General features: G+C 36.3%; 1 protein-coding gene across 1 annotated transcript; it reads left to right on the top strand.

Annotated features, from left to right (window-relative positions):
• The first annotated feature begins 32 nt into the window (after positions 1–32).
• NUP37 (nucleoporin 37) lies at positions 33–20,606 on the top strand. The gene is made up of 10 exons (XM_009094193.4): positions 33–134; positions 1,621–1,840; positions 3,498–3,622; positions 4,580–4,652; positions 8,295–8,389; positions 15,607–15,697; positions 17,840–18,021; positions 18,929–18,979; positions 19,359–19,452; positions 20,250–20,606. The coding sequence occupies exons 2-10, from the start codon at positions 1,685–1,687 to the stop codon at positions 20,361–20,363; spliced, it is 981 nt and encodes a 326-aa protein (XP_009092441.1). The 5' UTR covers positions 33–134; positions 1,621–1,684; the 3' UTR covers positions 20,364–20,606.
• The last annotated feature ends 546 nt before the right edge of the window (positions 20,607–21,152 follow it).

Here is a 21,152-nt window from a genome sequence, read left to right as displayed (position 1 = left end):
CGTTCAAATCCGCCGCGCGGCCCAATGGGCGCGGGGCCGCTGCCCCGGAAGCAGCCGCGCCGCTGCCGCTGTTCGGGGCGGACGCTGCTGGGGAACGGCGGGGCCGTGCGGGAACGGGAGCCGGGGACGCGGAGGTTCGTGTGAAGCGGGGTTGGGGCACCCCCGGCCCGGGGGAACTCGGGCAGCCTGGCTGGGGAGTAGCCTCTGGGCCCCGAAGGGAAAAGGAGGGAGTAGGAGGGCAAAGGATGTGCATGGATGGGGGAAGGTAACGCGCATCCACGCGGTGCGTTTGCCCTAATCGTGCTGCCTAAAGAAATGAAAGTAATAATACTTCTGGTGTTTTCAAGCTGGTCTGGTGGCCGATAATTCAGGCTGAGAAAGGTGGAGTTGTTCAAGCTGGAGAAGAGGAGTTGGAGTGGAGATCTCATAGCACCTTCCAGCATCTCAGGTGGCACTGCAGGAAAGCGTGAGAGGGACTTTGTCAGGAACTGTAGTGGTAGGACAAACTGAGAGAGGGAAAGCTTTAGTTACATGAGAGGAAGAAAATCTTCGCGGTGAGAATGGTTAGCCACTGGAACAGGTTGCCGGAGAAGGATGTGAATGTCCCAGTCCTGGCAGTGTTCAAGGCCAGGTTGGATGAGGCATTGACAGCCTGGTCTATTGGAAGATATCCCTGTGGCAGCAGGGTTTGGGACTACATGATCTTAAATTCCAACCCCTTAACATTCTATGATTCTATAATGGCTTGTGTTCATGGGAAGCCTTGGAGGAAGAAAACTTTTGATAGAATTAAAACTTGCATTTGGCTTTAGGAGCAAAGCTATGCAAGATAAATTGCTAAAGTATTTACAGTAATATAGTGGACTATTGTAGGAATTAATACACAAACACACAACTAGGGAGACCTTCCCTGTGTTTGAGTGATGCCTCTGTCAGACCTGGCTGGCTCCCAAGCAAAGCATTCAGTCTTGGATGCTGAGACCTTCTGATCATTTACACACCAAAATCTGTCAAAGGTCTGAGATTTCAAGCTGGTTTTTCACATGGTGTGTAGTTAAATGTCTGATTTCCCAAAAAGACATAAACTAATGTCAAATCTGTACTGGGACTAAAAGGAATTGATTCTGAAATCAATTGTGTATCTTGGCCTCTTGTGTTCTAGCCCAGAAACCTGGTTTTCATGAAAACTGGTTGAATGCGTGACAGTATTTTCATTTACAGTTTTGCAGCCTTGGTTAACTCGGTTTTTAGACTCACACTCTGTAAAGAGAATTTGAAGGTAGTGACATACTGTTTCTTCTCCTTTGGTTGAAAATGCTAAAATGCTGTGTGTTACTCTTCTGGAGTGTGTGCGGTTACTTGGTTTCTTGTATTGGTGTTGGGTTGGCAAGGGGGCACAAGATCTGCAGTTATTGCTGAAGTCTGTGAGACAGTTTTGAATGTATGTTAGTGTAGTAAATATTTTGAATGACAAAACAAACAGGCTATATCTAATAAGCTTAAGTGCAACTTTTGAGTTCTTGAACACAATATAGGGAATTTTTATTTGCTCTGCCACGAATACTTTACGTTTTTTATTCATGGAATGAGTCATCTGTGTTTTTTAAAATTTTTGTGTAGGAATGTGGATTTTCATCCTGGAGAAGACATCAGTTCCGTGATACCTTGACTTAGGTCGCTGAAAATGAAGCAAGATTCTACTAGAAACACTTCTTACACTGTGGATTGTGAGGATTATGTGCACGTGGTAAAATTCAATCCATTTGACAGTGGAGATTCATCTTCCCTTATTGCTTATGGTGGCAACAATTACGTGGTTGTTGGGACTTGCAGATTTCAGGTTAGTTGTTTTTATTAGATGCCCCTGAAACTGACTTTGCCAGCACCTCTACTGCAGGAAGACTCTGGTCACTTTCCTGTTCTTCCTCTCCCTGTGGTAAACAAGGGAGAATTGTACTTTTTTATTACACTAACAATTCTAGGATACGTGTTTTTCAGGAAAATATAAATAAATAAATAAATAAATGTTAAATACACACTGATATATCTGTGCTGCTTTTGCTGGTATTTCTTTTTTAGGGATGAACTGTAGAAAGACTTACTTACCTAATTTTTTTTTCACACAATTGTTTTTACTGGATCACCCTCAGAGACTGTTGGAAACAGTAACATTTCTTACCTTCAAGTTACTTACAGTTATATTGTGAAAAATTTTAAAATGGAAAATAGTGAGTATTGTATATTTTTATACTGGATTAAATGATTTTCGTTAGATGGGGTTTTTTGCCTAGATGCTTGACAATCAATTGAAGACAATTGCTTGGAATTTCTAAGCTTTTTTCCTTCATCTTGCTTCTTTATTATACATTATTATTTTTGTAATTTGTCTACTATGATTAATAGTGTAGCTGATATTTTTATTATTATTGTTATTCCCCATGGTTTTACTGTTGGAAATTTTCTGAAGAGGACCTAGTGCTAACCACAAAAACATACTGACATTTGTGTTGCTCACTACCTTATTTCTGGTGTAGGTCTTGAAAAGGAAGTAATTAAAACTTTTGACAACCACTGACACAAGGTGTTTTTTTTATAATTTTCATATCCTCCCTTCCCTTCCACATGTGGAATCAATGAGTATTTCAGAGTAGGAGAGGAAAATGTTATTCTTTCTTCCTGTTGAGAAGCATTGAAAAACTGTGGGTAATTTCATGCATCCTCAGCTGGGTTCTGCTTGGCCTCTACATTATGTAGAGGGTGTACAGAGAGGTTCTTTATGTTAAAGCAGAATTGTCACATAGAGAAAATTGTTTAAGAATATCCTTTGAGGTGCTCCATTGGATGTTCTGAAAACTTTTAAAAGCTTTTCAGAGGTCAGCTTACTGACAGAGTCCATAATCCCAACTCTTGTTTCAGTTTTCCTGCTATCTGGTGTCCTGACCAGTGGTAAGAATAAGCAAGCTTGTATTTAGGATTAGATGACAGAGGGCACCTTTTTATCTCCTGCTGTTTGAAGAGCAATGCTCTGGAAGTCACAGCACTTTTCCATGGTGTAAAAACAATTCAGAGAGAAGACAGATTAAATTACATGTTTGCTTTTGTTCCCATAGCTTCTTCTCACTGCAGTGTGTGCTAAATTGCCACGCTGCTTTAAGTGGCCTTCGTTGTATCAGTGAAGATAATGCTTGTACAGGGAATGAGCTCAACATCTTCATAGCTCGGTTCTGATTTTTCTGCTCTTCACTGGCCTCTGGCTGGAGACTGCAATCAGTCATAATTTACTCATACTTTAATGCATTTCTAAGTACTTAAATATTTCAAGTTAATGCTTTCAAGTTAATGCTTTTTTTTTCCCCAGGTTTTCACTTTGAAGGTGTTATGATCTAAAAAGATCCCAATATGTGTAATTTTGAAAGCCTTTTCATTTTGTAGCAATCTGATTTGTTAGAAGTCACCAAGACCTTGTTCTGAATCAGCTAACTGCAATATTTCTATAGGAGGAGGATGCAGAAGTGGAAGGCATGCAATATAAGACACTAAGAACATTTCACCATGGAATCAGAGTTGATGCCATAGCATGGAGTCCTGAAACTAGACTTGATGCTATACCTCCCCAGATAAGGTACTTAACAATAAAAAACTACAGTGAATCCTTGTCTCTTACCTGTTTTCCCTAAGTCCTTAATATTGGACTGTTCAAAGCTTATGAGTGAAATCTAACTCCTTAGAAATCACTGATGAATCTCTGAATTTTTCAGGAGAGTATTTATTCTTATAATCTTTTTTTTGTTGTTCATTTGCTTGTCCTCCTTGTTATCCCCCTTGACCCTCTCACTACTGAAAAAGCTGTAAATAATATCTTTTTCATTATTTTTATGGACCCAGATATAGTTTCTTTCTTCATGCATCTCTTTCTTTTAAGAGCTTTAGTAAATGTGAGATCATTTGAATGGCCCCCTTTATAAAGCTATTTGCACTGATTTGCATATGTGCTGTGTTTCAGTGTAGGTTAGATACTATTTGTAAGAGCCTCTAAGGTGTAAATCTAGAAAATCTAGAAAGATAGTTAGCTATTAAGTGTAAATTTCTGAATTAAAATGTACTCAGTAGTTTGTTTGATTCTTCAAAATTATCATAGTTGCTTACTGCTCAATTTTCGTACAGTCAAAATGTGTCTTTTAGGTTAAAATATGTTAAATTGGTTTCTGAATTTTATATTTCAGTATTTAAAGACACTCATAACGAGGGTTGTTTTTTGTGCCTTACCACTTAACTTCCAAGAAAAGTTTCAGCAACATTTATGATAGATATTTCAGGTAATTGGTAATTTATCCAGATTTAGCTTTGTAAAAATATCTGAATAAGTATTCTTGGCACTTGATGCACACTATTTTGCAGATAAGCTCCAGTTATAATTCTGCTTGTGGCCAAAGCAGAAAAGTTAAAATAGATGCTTTTGGGTTTTTTCAAAATCTGTTTTTTTCTTTGCATTTTTTAAGATGAAGGAACACTGATCAAAAGGCAACTATTGCAATGTTGATTGACTGACAATGCTTTTTTTTTTGTCTGTTGAGTATAGGTTTTGTACTGCAGCTTCTGATAGGAAGTTAAGGCTCTTTACTTCAGACCTGCAGGACAAGAATGAATTTAAGGTAAGGGCAGCTAATGTGATTTTTAAAAGATTATTTAGTTTTTATTGAAGTCTAATCTTTAACTATCCTTCTGCTCCACTTGTGGCAGATCTTAGGTCCATCATCTCTAGGGATAATATTGTATTGTAAATACCTTTCTGTCTTTAAAGTGGGAATAACTGTAATTATCACCTACATGATCTTCTGATTTTCTTCAAAATTCTTCCTTTGAAACAATGTCCCAATCCAGGTACTACTGTTAATTAGGTGTTTGTGCTATCCAGTATAAAGATTTTTGTGAGGTCTTAGCTAACCATAAGCAAAGCTAATTAATAATAATTAAAAAAAAAAGATTGTGAGAGCGTATTCCTTGGCTTTTACTGCTTCAGAATATGATATTGCTTCTTTTGATGAGAGTGGCTTAGTGGGTATATAGGAGAAAAAATAAACTTTTATTTTTGGTGTGTTAATTTATATTAGTAAGACAATGAGATTTGTCATACTCATACTCGTTTGTCAAATTAAGTGAATTGTGGATGTCAGTTATGTGGCCATACTGATAATAGAATGAGTAAAGGTAGGGTATAAGAAGTAAAGATGGATGCTGTGTCTTGAATGTCGTGAAAGAATGTCTTGAAATGTCTTGAAAGAAAATGCTTTTTGTGTTGCTTCATACATGCACATATTTTTAATTTCCTTCTTTGAGTGTTGGTCATACATGATTTTGCCACTGAGCAGTGGGATGACTGGCATAGTTAGTCAGCTTGGTGGGATTTCTGACAAATTAGTTCTAAAAGTTCTTTATGTTCATCTTGTGAGTTGACCTTTGTCATTCCATATTAAAGTTATCTATTTGTGTAATATCTGCAGTTTTGTGAATTTCAGACAAGAAGCTTTAATGTTAAGCTGTGAATGAAATCTTTTAACTTAGCAGAATGTAAAGTGTCTTTAATATTAGCTAATGGATTGATAATTAGTTGAAATAATGAAACAATGGGATAAATTTGGTAGTACAGACTCTAGTGAGCTAAATTCAACGTCTAAGTTCTAGCTTTTAAATTTAATAAGGCCACAAGAAATAGAGTGGTCAGAAGGAGGAAGGAAGTGTTTATCCCTCTGTACTTGACACCTTGAATCCTCTCTTCAGTTTTGTGCCACTCAGGACAAGGAAGATATTGAGGTGCTGGAGCATGTCCAGAGAAGGCAGTGGAGCTGGTGAGGGGTCGGGAGGGAAAGTCCAGCTGAGGGAACTGAGGTTGTTCATCCTGCAGAAAAGAAGGCTTGGGAGGGAGCTTACAACCTCTACAACCACCTGAAAGGAGGCTGTAGCCAGGTGGGGGTCAGCCTACAAGTCTCCCAGCCAACAGGTGATAGGACAAGAAGAAATGGTCCCAAGTCGTGCCAGAGGAGGTTCAGATTGGATATTAGGAAAAAATTCTTCTGTGAAAGGGTGATCTAGCATTGGAACAGGCTGCCCAGGGAAGCAGTGTGATCTCTGTGTTCACCTTATAGATGTGGTGCTTAGGAATGGACCTGGCAGTGTTGAATTTGTGTTTGGACTCAGTGATCTCAGAGGTCTTTTCCAACCTTAATGATTCTATGATTGTTTGGTGCATATGCAATACAAATGAGAAGTGTTGGCTTGAATTTAACAGTAAAACTATTAGCTTTGTTTATGCCAGCTCCACCACTGAAATTAGCTGTCCAAGAACTTTATTAAGGATGTACTCTGGCTGAAGAAAAAGTAAAAATACATACTGTATTTAATATGGGTCAGGCTTGGTCTAATGTTAAAAATAATCAGAAAACAGCTAAGAATACATATTTTTACCTATTGGTGAGGAACTCAGTAACAGAAAGAAAGAATGTGGGCTACTGTGTTTACGTCAGTAAAAGTTGTCTTTGAGACTGTCTTCTGGGGTTTTTTTTAATACAAAGTGTGGAAAACTCTTCCTGGCAATCAATTAATTTCTTATATCTGGACAATTAATATACTCGAGATTTCTTGTCAAGAAAAGTAACACTTAACTGTGATTTAAAGTACATGCAAAATTCCAGATGTTCACAAATTCTGAGTGAGCTATGCTGATCTGGCTTTCAATAATGTTTGATACAGTGGTTTCTTATTAACAGTTAACTGATACCTCAGAAAACCTATTTCATAAACCTGAGGTTGAACTTATGATGAACATGTGGAAAATTTTGATCTATTATACAGTGCAAACTTGACACATGGGATCTTCAGGAGAGGTCCAGACTATGGAAACAAAGCTGAAGGAAGTATGTGACTACGTTCAGGATGTAATCTCTGAACATTTTGTCTCCTATAGTAAACAATTAGTACGTGTTGCTTCTGGAGGGATAGACAGAGTAACCTTACTCTGGTTTCCCCATGGAAAGACTGTCTTGATGTAATTATCAACAAGGAACTTGAAGCACACTTGAGTTTTCCATTACTCTGTCGACACAACTAATCCAAAATTTATGGGTTGGATCAAGCCCAGAACAAAAAAACAAAAGGTAAAATATGACTGATGGATCTTCGTGAAACCTTTTTCTTCTTTTGAGGTTTTCATTTGGAAATGAATTATGGCTTCCTTGTCCTGTTTCAAATTTTGCTTAATAAAAAGCATATTTCATCAGAACTGTAGAAGTAAAATGAGGCAGGATATTTGAATTCAGAATGCTGAAAATTGTCAAAAGACTTGGCATTCTGTCTAAATAGTTTAGCATCATCTTAGGGCCTATTAGTTCTAGTATAATCCATTAGGCTTTAATAAAATAATGGAAAAAAGTATTGGAAAAAAATCAGTTGGCTGCTGAAAATGTTTCTGTATTGAATTGATGAGGCATTCTTAAAACTTTTAGAGAGGAGAATTTAGTTATTATGCGTGCTTGAGTTTTTCTTTTTTTTTTATCTGTTCTGCATTTGTTCCTCAGAATAGCTACACTTAAAGGTGATGTGTTTTTCTTTGAGAAGACTGTGGAACTTGTTTTCATTCGACCTTGTTTACCTCTGCAATCTCTCAGTCTCATGCTGTTATTGAGAGGATATTTTTGTCTCATTTTTATGATACCTTGCTGGGCAAAACAAAAGCAGCTGTGCCTTGAGAGACTGAATAGAAGAAGGTGGAACAGTAACAGATACATCTACACATGGAAATTTGCCTGGCTTAAAATTTTGTGAGATTTCTTTCAAAAACACAAAAATAAGTGTATTTAATGAGAGATTCAGAGATCAGAGTGACTTACCAGTGATCAGTGTTCTTTAATGTAAGTAGATCATGCATTCATTGCCTGATCATTCTCCTCTTCCTTTCTGAGATTTGTTATCTTCTACCTTCTAAATTCAGTGGTTGAAAAAATGATAAAAAGCTTTAGTGTGATTCACAGATCTGTCAAGCAAAAGCATCAAACTGACCTCTGTGCTAACTACAAGGAGTAGTGGGAGGGATCTTTTCACCTGCAGTATGAATCTGCACGTGAATTAGATACTTTAAAGAAATCCAGTTACTGATAAAAAAATTTTATTATTAAAATTTTTACCTTCTATTAAAATTATTGTTTTATCTTAACACACATCTTTCCATTAGCAGGTCATTTAAATACATTGGTGGAACAGTCAGCTCTAAGGTAAAAGTATTTCTCTTTTCTGCTTGGCAGACATTTGATGGCCACTCAGATTACATTAATGATCTGGTCTTTGCTCCCAACGAAGGACAAGAAATTGCAAGTGTAAGTGATGATCACACCTGCAGGTATGCATTTTGTTCAAAACACTATTGAAAAACTAGTATTGGACTTCTTCTATCTGTGAATGTTTTATATGTCCACTTAAATTAATAAGCATTTATATTTTTATTTTTAGTGTGCCTTCATGGTCCTTTAAAAAGACTAGTTCACTAACAAGATAAGAAATGGACTATTCTTGTTAATTTGGATTGTGGACTGGCTTTTTGTTGTGACTTGTGGGTTGTCTTTTTTCAAAGCAATATTTTGAATCAGCTAGATTCAAAATTAAGAAAACTTTTGTCTTAGATTTGCATACACTATTTTCCCCCTTCTGGGACAAGAATAAAATGAGAATAGGAGAGAGCAGACACGTACAGCTCAGTGCTGAATTCTACAGACCTTCTCTATGTATTCTGTCAACAGGTGGGTCAAGTTTAAAGTCAGTGAAAGTCAGTATGTGAACTTGTCCATCAAGCCAAATGTATTAGCCTTACCAGGGGGTGGGATGACATAGCCTGAAGACAGCACCATCCTAATACAGTGGTACTGGCAGCTCAAAATACCATGATTACAGCTGCTTCAAACCCAGCTGTTTGGATACTTATTACTGGAAGTAGAAGAGAAGCATGGTTGAATGCTTTGAAGCCTACTGGGTGAAGGTTTTTGATTCAGGAGTTGGTCCTTGTCAAAAGGTCACCCATCCTCTAGTAGTGTGCAAGAATGTGTTAAGCTGCTCCTCTTACCCCTCCAGTGCAGTTGGAGAGAGCAGGAGGGCTATGCAGGATTTTCAGGTCATTGCAGTAGGGCAGCAAGAGAGTTGGGAAAGCACCATCTTTGACTCTCTTTACTCTGATTAGTTGGCAGCTTTTTCATAGATGTCTAGTCAGTATTTCCAACAAAAGCATTAGGAATAACTAGTAGAAATGTATGACTTAGCTGTATCTTCTTCTGATTTATTTCCTATCCTTGATTTCTTTGTTAAATCTAAATTTATATTTGGCTTATTCAGTAAAAACCTGTTTGACTCTATGGCCTTTTCCTGTTTTTTTATGAAACGCTCAGCTTTACTGGGATGAAAGAAAACTGTTTTAAAACCAGTTGTCTATCTAATTGATACTATTTTAAAGGGAAATAAAATGCATGTAATTAGTATATACTAACGAGATTGCAGCTTAGTACCTATGAAAGACATTTTATGCCATAAACCATAAAGTCTTTGGTTAAAAGCCATGGGAAATAAGTAGGATTTTTTTTGGCTACTTGAGTTCGTATTTTTTCCATTCATGCATGTGGGGCATGAAGAGTTTTTCTATTGAATTTAAAGGTTACACTTTCAAAACTAATGGAAAATGCATTCCTTGGGACTTACCAAAATCATTCTTTACTTACTCTGTAATTTGCTTCACTAGTAATGTAAGAAGAGGAATAATTCTTCTGTCTGTACTGAATTTCTCTCCTGAAATTGTTCTTAGGATACAAAATCTGCTAATGCCTGTGGAATAAAGTACTAGAACAATTAGTGCAAGTCTTGAGTTCCACTTTTAAGACTTAATAAAGTTTTAAAACAACTTTTTAGTATGTACTGACTATATACAAGCATGGTTAGGTCTTCCCTGGTTTTCACTCAGGAGAAAGTTTAGGTTTAAGTTCATCTAGGAAAGTGAGATTTTCAGTTTTCATCCACTAAATAGTCTTGCCACAAGCTGGTGCAACTGACATCTCAGAGTGGAGTTCAGTTGTTTTGGCTGGAGGACAGACAGAGTAAGTTGGATACTGGTTATATCCAAAGTTGTTACCTTTAAGTTGCTGCTGTGTCACTCAGGAAGTCTTGTTTCTTGCACATGGTCTTTATTGGCATTGATCTCACAACTCTTTTTTGCAGCTGTGAAGTAGAAGTGCACTAAAAATAATTGCAGTGGTCATCTGTGTTATGATGGCTTTAAGGGATATTTCATTTAATTCCTTGAAATGGTAAGGCAGTATACACTTCTTTGAACATTTGCATCAAGTGTAGGAATGTGTGCATCCCACTTTGTTAATGGGATTTGTGTGTGTGTGAGTGCGACTCCCTGTGTACCGCTCTTAAAAAAAAAATTACTACTGGCTTTTCATTTTAAAAATGAAACACAGTCCTGGAGTCTGCACAGATTCAGATGTAAAAATTATTTTGTTCTGATACTTAACAAAGCCAAAAAATTTGTGGGAAATGTTTGGAAAACACCACAAGTTCAACTGGAACCCTCCACTATTGGTGGTTAAAACCTGGTGTTTCTGGAATTACTTAATGCAAAATACCATCCTATCAAAACCCTCTAATCTCATATCCATGCTAAAAATGAACCTCTTGACTATCAAAAGGTTAATTCAATCTGATTGGTAATCACCTCATATTCCCTCCTCAGGTGGAACTGAAAGATCTGACAGTGTCAGACCCTTAAAAATACTAGCATGGCAATTTCTTCTGGTCATCGAGTGCTGGAATGGCTTTTATTTTGAAAAGCTGCAAAAGACTCATCCATCCCTTTCTCTCCCTCACTCTCTCTTTTTCTTTTAACCATTTCTTAAACTACATCCTCTTGCTCTCTTTTTGAATGCAAAAGAATGTATAGTTGAATTATCTTCCACGTTATCTGTGACTGTACTTGCTTTTTGATTCCTTTCTGAGTTCTGTTCATTTCCTTAAGCCATGGCTCACATCACTTCATAGAGAAGTGAATTCATTGTGAATTCATCAGTCACTCTGAATTCAGCCTTCTCTGTTGTATGTAGAATAAATGCCAGATCATGAGAGGATTAGTTTTGTTCTCTAACCAGGGATTAGGGGGCAAGGTTTGATGTCACTGAAAGCTAAATTAACTATAGTTTTAGAATGCTTTGTAGTGTTTCATCTGGTTTTAAGGGGATTTATCTGTAGCATATTTTTTACATGGTACTCTCATGCCCTAGGTATTTTGTATAGATTTTTCTCTAGACAATATGAAGGAAAGCTAATGGGTTTTTTGGGGTTTTGGGGTTTTTTGGTTCTTGTTTTCTTTAATGTATTGCCAGCACACATTGCACTTGAATCTTACCTTGATTATTCAATAAATATTTCAGTTTTTGGCTATGTTGAAAAGTTGTCATTATCACTTATTTCTACCTCCAAAACCATGTTCTATTTGCGTCTTCCCATTCCTAGTGCAGTCAAGTATGGATTTCTGTCAAAATTTTTATAAAAGTTGTCATGCCAAAATACTTCTTCTTTCTGATGTATACTGGTTACATTTTATCAAGCTAGTTTTGCATTATAATTTATGAAAATAAAGAAGTCTTGAATTGTTTTCAGAGTCCAGTCTTTGAATTTGCACACTTGTATGCATCCCTGTATGTAGTCTTACACAATTCTGTTACATTGTACAGCCACGATGCATTAACCAACTGGTTTTGGACAGTGCAAGAATTAACTGGTCTCCTGTCAGCTAAAAAAAAAAAAAAAACCAAAAAAAAAAAAACAAGCAAAAGCTTTCTGGATCAAATGTTTGGAACATTATTTCAGTGCGACCTTAATAAACTTTTTGTTATGAAGTCTTCAAACTATGAAGATGATGGAGTAATTTTCTTTGTGACACATAATAGCTTCTGTTAAGAGTAACACAGCCCTAGAATGTAGTCTAGCCTATAAATTGTTTTTAAATAAAAATCATTGCATTAGATTTGTTTAGAAGTTTTATATTTTAGAAAGCCATCAGCAGAGTTGGCAGTTGAGTTTCTCAGTAGCAGTCATACCACAGAAGCATTTAGTGTTATATCCACACTGGGAATAATAAGCTGATAGCTCTTAACAGCCATTTTTTGCTCTGGTTGAAAGGACAGAACTGAAATGTCACCTTTTTTCCAAAAATGCTGCATGGTCTCTGGTTTTGCATTAGATAACTTTAAATATATTTCAGTAGTAGTAGTAGTAGAAATGTGTATTTCTTGGACTTACTTGTAAGTGTGCATGGCCTGAAATGTGTATTAGTGGAGATACTGCACTGCATCTCCTGCCTCTACCAACACTACAGGGTATAATTGCAGCCCACAGTCAGCAGTGAGAAATATATCAATCTATTGATTGCATATCCAAGTAGATATTACAAGAAGCTAGAGATAACATGTTTTTTAATGCCAAGATCTGAAATACTCTAATCACTAATTCTTTAGAAACAGTGACATTTCCTTTGATCACCAAAAGAAAATGGTGAACATGGGTCAGCTTTCTGAAGGAATATTTGTACATTTCCTCTGTGAAAAGACTTGATAAAAAGTTAAATATTATACTTTTCTCTTGTTCTGACCAGACAGAGGAATCTCTACAGTTCCACTTCAGCCTTTCATGTCCTGCCTGGTACCCTCCAGATCTGTGATAGCCAAATCCATATGGAGTTGGCAGACCTTAGAGAAAGCCAGTCTTGGTTGTATTCTCTGCAGTATTTCCTAATCTCTGCACTTTCATGTTTCTTTTCTGAGATCTTCTCACTCCTTGTGCTCAGTGAGGAACAACTTCACCTTTGTGTGATCTCAGCAACAAGAATCTTGCCCTTCTCTGTAGTTCTCTAGGTTTTTCAAGAGTGATAGGATTTTACTCTCACATGGAATATGTCTGATGGAGTTAGAAAGAAATGTATTAAAGTTAGATCTTCAAGCTGTGAGATAACTGCAGTTTTTATTTGTTGGTTAGTTACAGGATTTGAGTGACAAGAGAAAGATACTAGTATCTCAAGAATTTTCTTTAACAGCATTTGCAACTATCTGTATTTGAGTTAGTTAAAGTTTTCTGAGTATTGCAGTAAATAATTTCTCAGTTCTTATTACTTAAAAAAATTATTTTACTGAGAAGGTAAGATGTTATTTTTGAGACTACACATTAATCAAACTTGGGCACTTATTTCAACTGTGTTTATTCAAACTTTTCTCCAATAAATTTTTTGGGGATTTTTTTTAAATATCAGGAAAAAAATGCCACAAGCTCGGTGACAAGTCTATGCCATGATGGTTGGAAGAGAAGAACTAAGAGAGTGACACATTGCAGGGTTAAAAAAGATAAGGATGTTTGGAGAGAAACATACAGTTATTTTAGTTTGGTATAAAATCATGGTAGTATTAGTAAAGTTTCAAGAGCTTTGAAATGGGAGACAAAATTCTCAGTCTTTTTGGATTGATTTACTTGATAGGAATGTGAACAAAAATGGGGAGGCAGCATCTGTAGCTGATTTGGTTATGATTACTGAGTAATTTAGGAATTGAAAATCAGTTTGGCTAAATTTTTGGGGTTTGCAAGTTTTTTACTTGGGTTTTCCACAAAGAAATACTGAAAAGAGTTAATTGAACACATATGTAATTGTATAGACAGGATGCATTCACACAAGGATCTATCTTGATATGTACTGCCTGGTTTGTGTTTTGGGGGTTTTGGGGTTTTCTTCCCCAAAACTAAAAATATTATCTTTGGTATCAATAAATAAAATATAAAAGAGGCTTTTAGCCCTTCTCCTCCCTATAATGTTTGTTACTAACAGTCTGGCCATTCTTACAAAGTAAAAAATACAAATTTGGTAACTTTATAAATAACAGTTACGGAGGTAAAAAGCATAAATTTCTGTCTCAACACCTATTAACATCACTCACTTCAGGGAAGGAAACATAATGGCACATTCTTTTTGCCAAAATGATTCACCATCTTCTCTTGTATCATAATTTTCTCCCTGCACAGTAAATACACATGGGGAGTGTTGATTTGACTTGGACAAATCTACAAGGCAAAATTTTTGGCAGTAGAAGAAAGTATTGTATGTTTCTAAATTACCTAATCAAGTAGATATTTCATTTTTTAAACACTTGTCAGGTTTTTGTTTTGACTTTTTTTAGTAAGCACACTGATTCTTCAAGATTAGAGACCCTGTGTTTTCTACGGGGAGAACAAATATTTGATCTATTGTGGTTTGGCATAAGAAAACAACATTGTTCATTAAATATATTTACTTTATTCCCATATATTTTGTCTAGACTTATGATGTATTGGTTAAGAGTTCTTTTAAATCTCTTAAATATAAGGCTCTAAGCACCCTGGTGAGATATAAACTGAAAAAGTCTGGAGGAAGTCAGCAAAAATCCTCTAGAATAAACAATAATAGTACGTAGCCACTCATCTAGCTCAAAAGACTGGGCAGAACACTACTTTAAAAATTGGCCGTTTCTCAGGTTTTGCATGTCAGAGAGGAAGGATATATGTGTATGTTTCAGTGTCCAAATGTATATAAATAACATGTAGCCTTGTGGTTCAGACTGATGTTCACAACTGTGATGTCTTTGTCCTACAACTGAGCTATTGATTTTGTAGGAAAAGAGGGAGTTGAGCAGTGGTTGGGAGGTAAAATAGTCTCAGTTTTGGTTTTGTTGCATTTTAGAAACAAAGTAGCTCTATGGCTCATTACCACTCTTACTGAACACATCCAAAGAAAACTCACCCATCACCTAACCTAGTTTTGGTGTTTCAGCATTACACTTTCCTGTCCATCCACCGTGACCACATACTGTTGATTATTTAATTTTTTAATAGCTGCCGGATATGTACTGTAGGTGTTTCCAAAGGAAAAGGTAAAACTGGCACATGCAATTTACCTGTTGAAAGCTCTCCAAGACCCTTTCTTGGTTAGTGTTACCTCTGCCATCGATCCTTCTGTTTGTCTTTGCTTAAATTCTGGTTTCTTATATTTCCATTACTCAATCTTGTCTTACCAGGAAATACTGGAAACTCTTATATTAGGCAGCCAAAATACTTTAATTAAGGGTCTTGCCCTTTACATGGCAACATGGATGATTTAAGTTGTTTGGTACCTCATTTTAGGGTCCTTGTATCAACTGGGCCAACACTGACTTTTGTGCTTTGTACTGGCTCACTTCTATTTATGGTATAGTACAAAGGCTGTAGTGTTGACTTATGAAAAAATGGGAACATCTCACTGAAATTTAATGTCTAGATAACTTAAAATGTCACATCATTTGAATAGTTAAATAGAGGCTTTGCCTCACTCATCAGTGTTAAAATATATTATCTGCAGCACTAGCCACTTTCAATGACTTCTTCAAATGATACAGCATGAACACTATTTCATTTGGTCACTTCCTCTGTGAACATATTGAGGCACTGAAAGTTAATGTGTTTGCAGTCAAATGGCAATAGTTTAGTACTTTACTTTTTTGTCTGTCTTTCTTTTCTCCCCAGGGTCTGGGATTTGGAAGGAAATGAGAAGGCCCATTTTGTTTTACGTTCTTCTGGAATGAGTGTTTGCTGGCATCCTGAGGAGGCTTTTAAGGTTGTGGTTTTCTCCCTCACCACCTTTAAAATAACAGGAAGGGGGACACACCTAAAGTGCACCTTTGATGTTGTAGTGACATTAAAGATTGAGGACCTAGTTTACACTGTAACTGGATATTGGTTGGATCTACTAATGTGAAGGGACTGTGAAAGAATTCTCATTGCCATTCTTGTCATTTTACCCTCAGTCCCTTACTCCTCCCATCAGAAATAGTCCTTCTTGATTAGGTACATCAGTTGTTGATAACTATTCTGCTGATTGCTTATTAACTGACCAGAGAAGAGCTCGAGTTTTCTCAGTCATGGTAACACAGTTCACCAATAATACAGACTCTTTATAGAACATGCCAAGCTTTGAAAAGTATCTGTTTGAAGTTAGTGAGACATTTTTGTTGTTGTTCTTGTTTAAAGTGTATGAAATGTGTTCTGAAAAATCAAATCAATAGACTGTGATTTTATACTTATCTCGTTATTGTACTGAGGAGGATTAATCAGCTGGTAAGTACCCAAATATCCAGTTTCATTAATGGTCTAGTCCCTGCAGTCTTGGATTTATTATTCCTATTGTGCCTATCAATAACTGCCTTAAGCAGCTACAAATGGTTGTTCGGGTTACCACAAAAACACATACTTAAAACAGAGAAAAGCAGTCAAATAAGATACCAAAATATTTACACAGCAGTAGGGAAGGAGGATCTCTAATCTCATCAACACTTTCCACCAATATCAATATCCACCCTTACTAAGAAAGGAAACTGTTAACTAGAAAACTGTTGATTCAGGTGGCATCAGAATTTAATGGGTTAGCTGCTGTTTGCTACTGAGCGACTTTGTTAGCACAACAAAATTAATAGATTTTCCCAAAAATACTGCAATAGTATGCCAGTCTTAGATATTATTAGCACGTCTTTCTTTGATTATTATCAGAGACAGGCACATGGTTTTTTTGGTTGGGTTTTTTTGGGTTTTTTTTTGTTTTTTTTTTTTAAAGAAAAGCCCATTCCAAATGCTCATAAAACTTGCTAGATTTAGTTCTTGCTGAAAAGCTTATTGCAGGTCAAAATGCTTACTGCACCATGACCTTTAGTTTGCAGGAAAGCGTGTTTTGGTGACAGTTCTGTTTTTCCAAACAAACTGGTATCACTGGAGTATTTTTTTATGTTGCTTTGCTTTTCTTAATTAATTGTTCATGACTATCTGCAAACCATTTCTCCTCATTAAGAAGAATCTCATGTCATCATCTGGGCATTGGAATGGGTGGCCCAAAGTGTTCAAGAGCAGGTTGGATGGAGCCTTGAGTGATCTGGCCTAGTAGAGAGTGTCCCTGCCCATGGCAGAGAATTGGAACTAGAGGATTTTTAATTTCCCTTCTATGAGTCTATAATTTAATCAGGAAGCTTTTTCTACAATACTTAAAAAACAACTGTTTGAGTGTACTGCTGTAATGGAAAAAGTTTAGAAAAAATATGTTGCAAATTATTATAGGATGAAGTAAGAGATGTCATATAAAATCAGTAAGAGTGGTTCTATAGATTCTACAGCCACACTAATTAATACTTTGCTTAGAATGATAGAATCATTTAGGTTGGACAAGACCTCTAACATGCTCGAGTCCAACCTTTGATTGAACACCATCATATCAAATAAACCATAGCACTAAGTGCCATATACAGTAATTGAACACCTCCAGGGATGGTGACTCCACCACTTCCCTGGGCAGCTCTGTTCCAGTGCTTGATAACCCTTTGTTTTTTGCAGCACTGTGTGTCAGTTGGTTCTTTGTTCTCAGAACAGAAGCTGCTAAATGTTAAAATAATAACTTTTTTCTGTGTGAAAGCACAGTGCTTTGGTGGTTGTGAACTGGTGTTTCGAACCAGCAAAATTATACACATAGATAGCTATAGACATATAGAAATAAAATAATGTAATCACTATGTATAACAGTGTAGCAATAGTATAAAGTGTTTTTTATTTATTGGTTACAGAGTGTCCAAGAGAAAGTTTTCTGGTATGAAGAACTGTAATTCATTTAATATTATTAATATTTGTTTGAATGTATTCTAGGTTTTCTATAGAGTAGAAAAAATTTAATTTCCATTACATGCTAAGTTTACCACATTCTATGAATTTCTTTTAACAGCTGATGGTGGCTGAGAAGAATGGGACAATACGATTCTATGACCTGATTACACAGCAGGCCATTCTCTCCCTGGAGTGTGAACAAACACCACTGATGTCAGCAGACTGGTGTTTAAAAAATACTTTTAAAATTGGAGCAGTTGCTGGAAGTGATTGGCTGATCTGGGATATCACTCGCTCCAGGTATTTTTATGCCCATGGCATAGGTGTCTTTATTCTCTTCTTGGGGAAATGCAGGTACTACTTGGCTAATAAAGCATGGCTGTCACAGAATCACAAATGGGTCAGTTGGAAGGAACCACAGTGTGTCAGCTGGTCCGACCTTCCTGCTCAAGCAGGGTCATCCTAGAGCACAAGGCACAGGGTTGTGAATATATTCAGGGAGGGAGACTCCACACCCCCTTCTGGGAAACCTATTCCAGTGCCTGGTCACTTGCAGAGTAAAAATTTCTTCCTCATGTTCAGGAACTTCCTGTGCATCAGTTTGTGCCACTGCCTCTCATCCTATTGCTTGCAGCACAGAGCAGAACCTGGCTCCATCCCTTTGACCCCCCTGCCCCAGATACTGATGGACCTTGATGAGGTCCCTTCTCAGTCATCTCGTCTCGAGGCTGAACAGACACAGCTCCTCCAGCCTTTCCTTGTAAAAGATGCTTTAGCCCCTTACTCATCTTTGTAGGCCCAATGCAAAAGCTAAATAAATGAACAATCATCAGGAACTATGATATTGATACAAACCACTCCCTGGTATTCTTTGTTTCATCTTTATCAATATTTTGTGTAAAAAATGTAACATTGTCTTTTTGTCCATTTGAGATAGCATCTCACTACTGTTTGCCTCTCACTCTATGTGTTTGTTAAAATTTCATTCCAAGTGATAAGCGGATACCTATTGATCCATAATGAACTGGACAACTACTTCAGTTTTCCTACTCCAAATTGAGATTAAAGCTGCAGAAATGCTCTGGTTTTCTCTCAGCTGCTTCACGGAGAGTAGACAATGTGTCCCCCCTTCACTGTAATTTTAGTACTTATAGTATGAGCTATAGTTGTTTACAGAACAGTTTTTTACCCTGAATGTCTGTTTTAGTTATCCACAGGATAAGAGACCTGTCCATGTTGACCGAGCCAGATTATTCAGGTATAAATGTTTTGATTTTATGGGGTTTATCTGTTGAAGTCGATATCTATACAAACAGTTGTGAGTTTAGTAACCTGGTTGTATCTCACTAAGTCATTTTTAGGGGGACTGGTTGTATAAACTTTCTGAAATTTCTGAATGACCCACATTTAGTATATATGAGTAGCATTCATGTGGTACTTTTTTTTGTATGTTTTACAGCACTGTGCATATGGGGCTGTGGGTAGGGAATCATTTACAGGCTAATTCACTAAATCTGTTTCTCTGCTGTTAGTAGAATACATGACATCTTCACAGTTATTCCCAAAGGAGAGAACTCCACAGGGGTATTTGGAAAGAACATTCATTTTATTCATGGATGGATTCATTTTATTCATAGGTGGTCCCGAGTGAATGAAAATCTGTTTGCAACCACTGGATATCCAGGAAAGACAACTACTCAATTGCTGGTTCATCATTTAGGACACCCCCAGGTAAATTTTTGACTCGAGTTGCATCTGTTCTCCTCAGATCAGACTCATGTTACTTAAAAGCTAAAATTAAAATCTAGCCCAAACCGTTCAGAACTGTTACTTGGTATACCCATTTCATTTTATTTTGGTTTGTGGCACTCATGCTAAGGAAAAAAAATTGGGTGCATACTTAAACTGCTATTTTAGAAGCTACTGGATCTATATGTTTTAGTTTGGTTTCCCATATCATTTCTAAGGGGAAGAAAAACACCTTTAACCTGATATTTAATTAATCTGGCAATATTTCTAGTTCTTAGGAGGCTTAAAACACCTTGTGGTATATTTTTTCTGGTTTTAACTAATTATATTTTAAATCATTCATAAAAATGCAATTCATAGGAAATATTTTTTCTGCAGTCAGTATATATTTGTAATGCTTACAGTAAAAATATTACTTCCAAACACACTAGTTATGAATACATTGAAATAACAGAAGTAATTTCATTTTAAAAGGTTTCTAAATTTGATATCATGCCTTTATAATAATAGTGTTTATGCTAATGTAAAGAGTTGAAACTATTTCTTATTATGGAATACTTTGCTGTATGTTACTTAAATGTAGTAAGCAGCTACTGGAACTATGTAGCAGAGAATCACATTTTTCAGTAGAATTTCTGTTGTATTTTAACTATATTTGTTAAGGAGTATTTAATCTGTGGTGTTTATTTGTCTATGCAACTTGTTATCTGCAGTTTAGAAATCATTTATAAGGAAAGTTGTATTGATATTTTTCTCTCTCTCTCACTTTGATTTTACAGCCCATTCTTACTGGAACTGCAGCTGTAGGATCTGGTTTGACATGGCACAGAACTCTTCCATTATGTGCAGTTGGAGGAGACCATAAAATTTTCTTCTGGGTTACTGAAATGTAAAATAAGCATTTGCCTTCAATATGAAGCTTGACAGCATAATGCCTTTTTTTTCTAGTAAAATGAAGAAATTTACTCTTTGTGATGGTTTTTCACTTGGACAACAGAAGAAAGAAGAAGGCAAGATATAAATCACTTCTGTTTGATTTTTAGCTTGCAAGTACAAGAGCTTTTGAAAAATTTGTTATTATAATCTTGGTTATTTCTATTAGAATAAAATAAAAAAACCCTTGCTTTTTAAACATGGTATTTGGTGTGAAATTAATTTTTTTCAGGAGCTTTTAAAGAGATTTTGTGTCCCAGCATGTCAGTCTCACTCAGTTAATAGAGCTCAAATACCTGATATTGTGCAGTGTACCTACAGAAAGAACACCTCTCTCAATGTTAACTTTGCCAACCATGACTATCTTATAAGAACAAAAGTGCAATGATGTACTGTGATAAAATGTTGTTCCTGGACATTTTTGAATAAACTAGTTACCAGTACCAGTGAAGAAGCTAATGGTAAAATCAGAATAATAATTTGAAGCAGTTTTATTTCTCTAAAGAGGACAGAGGGATTTACTTTAGGCCTGACAAACAACATAGTGAGAGGTTTTTTTCTGCTTACTTCCAGTATTTACAAGAAAATCAAAAGCATTCTGCTTTCTAGAAACATATTTTTCCTATCATTCCCATACAAGACCCAGAGCAAAAAGTAAAAGAAGAAGACAAAGATAACTCCTGTCTTAAATATCTTTTTTGCATACTTTTGCAAGTGAAGGGATGTCAGGATGTTTCACTAGTGTAACA

Source organism: Serinus canaria, chromosome 1A, assembly GCF_022539315.1.
Source record: "Serinus canaria isolate serCan28SL12 chromosome 1A, serCan2020, whole genome shotgun sequence".
Taxonomy (NCBI): domain Eukaryota; kingdom Metazoa; phylum Chordata; class Aves; order Passeriformes; family Fringillidae; genus Serinus; species Serinus canaria.
This window is presented reverse-complemented; position numbering and strand designations above follow the sequence as displayed.